At 33.4% G+C, this 947-nt stretch overlaps 1 protein-coding gene across 1 annotated transcript; it reads right to left on the bottom strand.

Annotated features, from left to right (window-relative positions):
• Positions 1 to 266: 266 nt before the first annotated feature.
• LOC107885829 (esterase FE4-like) lies at positions 267 to 940 on the bottom strand (the record flags this gene model as incomplete). The annotated part of the gene is made up of 2 exons (XM_016809519.2): positions 267 to 639; positions 740 to 940. Coding segments are annotated over 2 exons (552 nt in total), but the record flags the coding sequence as incomplete, so codon positions are not given.
• Between the last annotated feature and the right edge of the window lie 7 nt (positions 941 to 947).

Genomic DNA, 947 nt, shown 5'->3' with positions numbered 1-947 from the left:
AAATTGATAAAATTGTTATAGGTATCTACTACATAACAAGGTATTTTGTATTTGATTTATCTTCACGATGTACTTACTACAATGTACCTGTTTGGGGCCATGTATATCAGTATCGTATCTAGGACTTTTTCAAGGGGGGATATACAATATTTAATAGACATACAGTACCTACACACATATTATATTCATATTATTGTATACGTGTTGTATTGTGTACAAAATTCCACCTTCTCCCTTGTAGATACACCATTGGTGTATATTTTATGTAATATGAAATTAAAATAATAATTATCTTACTTTAACGACTTCATTTTTAGTGTTTACAGACACCGTGTTGTTTCCAAAGTAAAATTTTTTTATTTTCTGTGCGATTTCCGATCTCAGTAATTCATCTGAAATTGTGTAATTGTAGTCAAGTATGAATGGTAGTATTTCGTCCCAGTTGGATTCTATGTCAACTAGAGTTTCTTCGTTTGATACAAATTCAGCGGCTGGATAGAGGCCATCGTCTTCAGTAAAGCTGAACAACAGTGGGACATTTTGAATCGGTAAGTTCTCTGGTAAGTCCGTTAAAAACCGTTCTGTTCCGCCTGTTTCGACAGTTGGACCAAATGGTGTAAAAGGATTGTACCTCCACGGCTAACGAGTATTGAGAAATGATTAATAAAACAGTATATTAATATTTATAGTATAGTATTTACAAGACTACAAAAGTATTTTTAAATAAAAATATTTTTACTAAGAAATTTTTCAAAGAGTCTGCAATGGCTAATGCTGGTCTTGATCTAAGGCATTTGACGGTGTCTTTCGAGTAGTATGTAGGACATCCTAGTGACTCAGCTAATTCCTTAGTCTTTTGAATTGTGTTTTCTGTGAGAGCCCAGCCACAAAAAGCACTTCCACTTTCAGCAATTCCTCGATTAAATAAACCTGTACGTATCACATTA

Source organism: Acyrthosiphon pisum, unplaced genomic scaffold, assembly GCF_005508785.2.
Source record: "Acyrthosiphon pisum isolate AL4f unplaced genomic scaffold, pea_aphid_22Mar2018_4r6ur Scaffold_17771;HRSCAF=18443, whole genome shotgun sequence".
Taxonomy (NCBI): domain Eukaryota; kingdom Metazoa; phylum Arthropoda; class Insecta; order Hemiptera; family Aphididae; genus Acyrthosiphon; species Acyrthosiphon pisum.
Note: the sequence above shows the minus strand (reverse complement) of the source record. Positions and strands in the feature narration are given on the sequence as shown.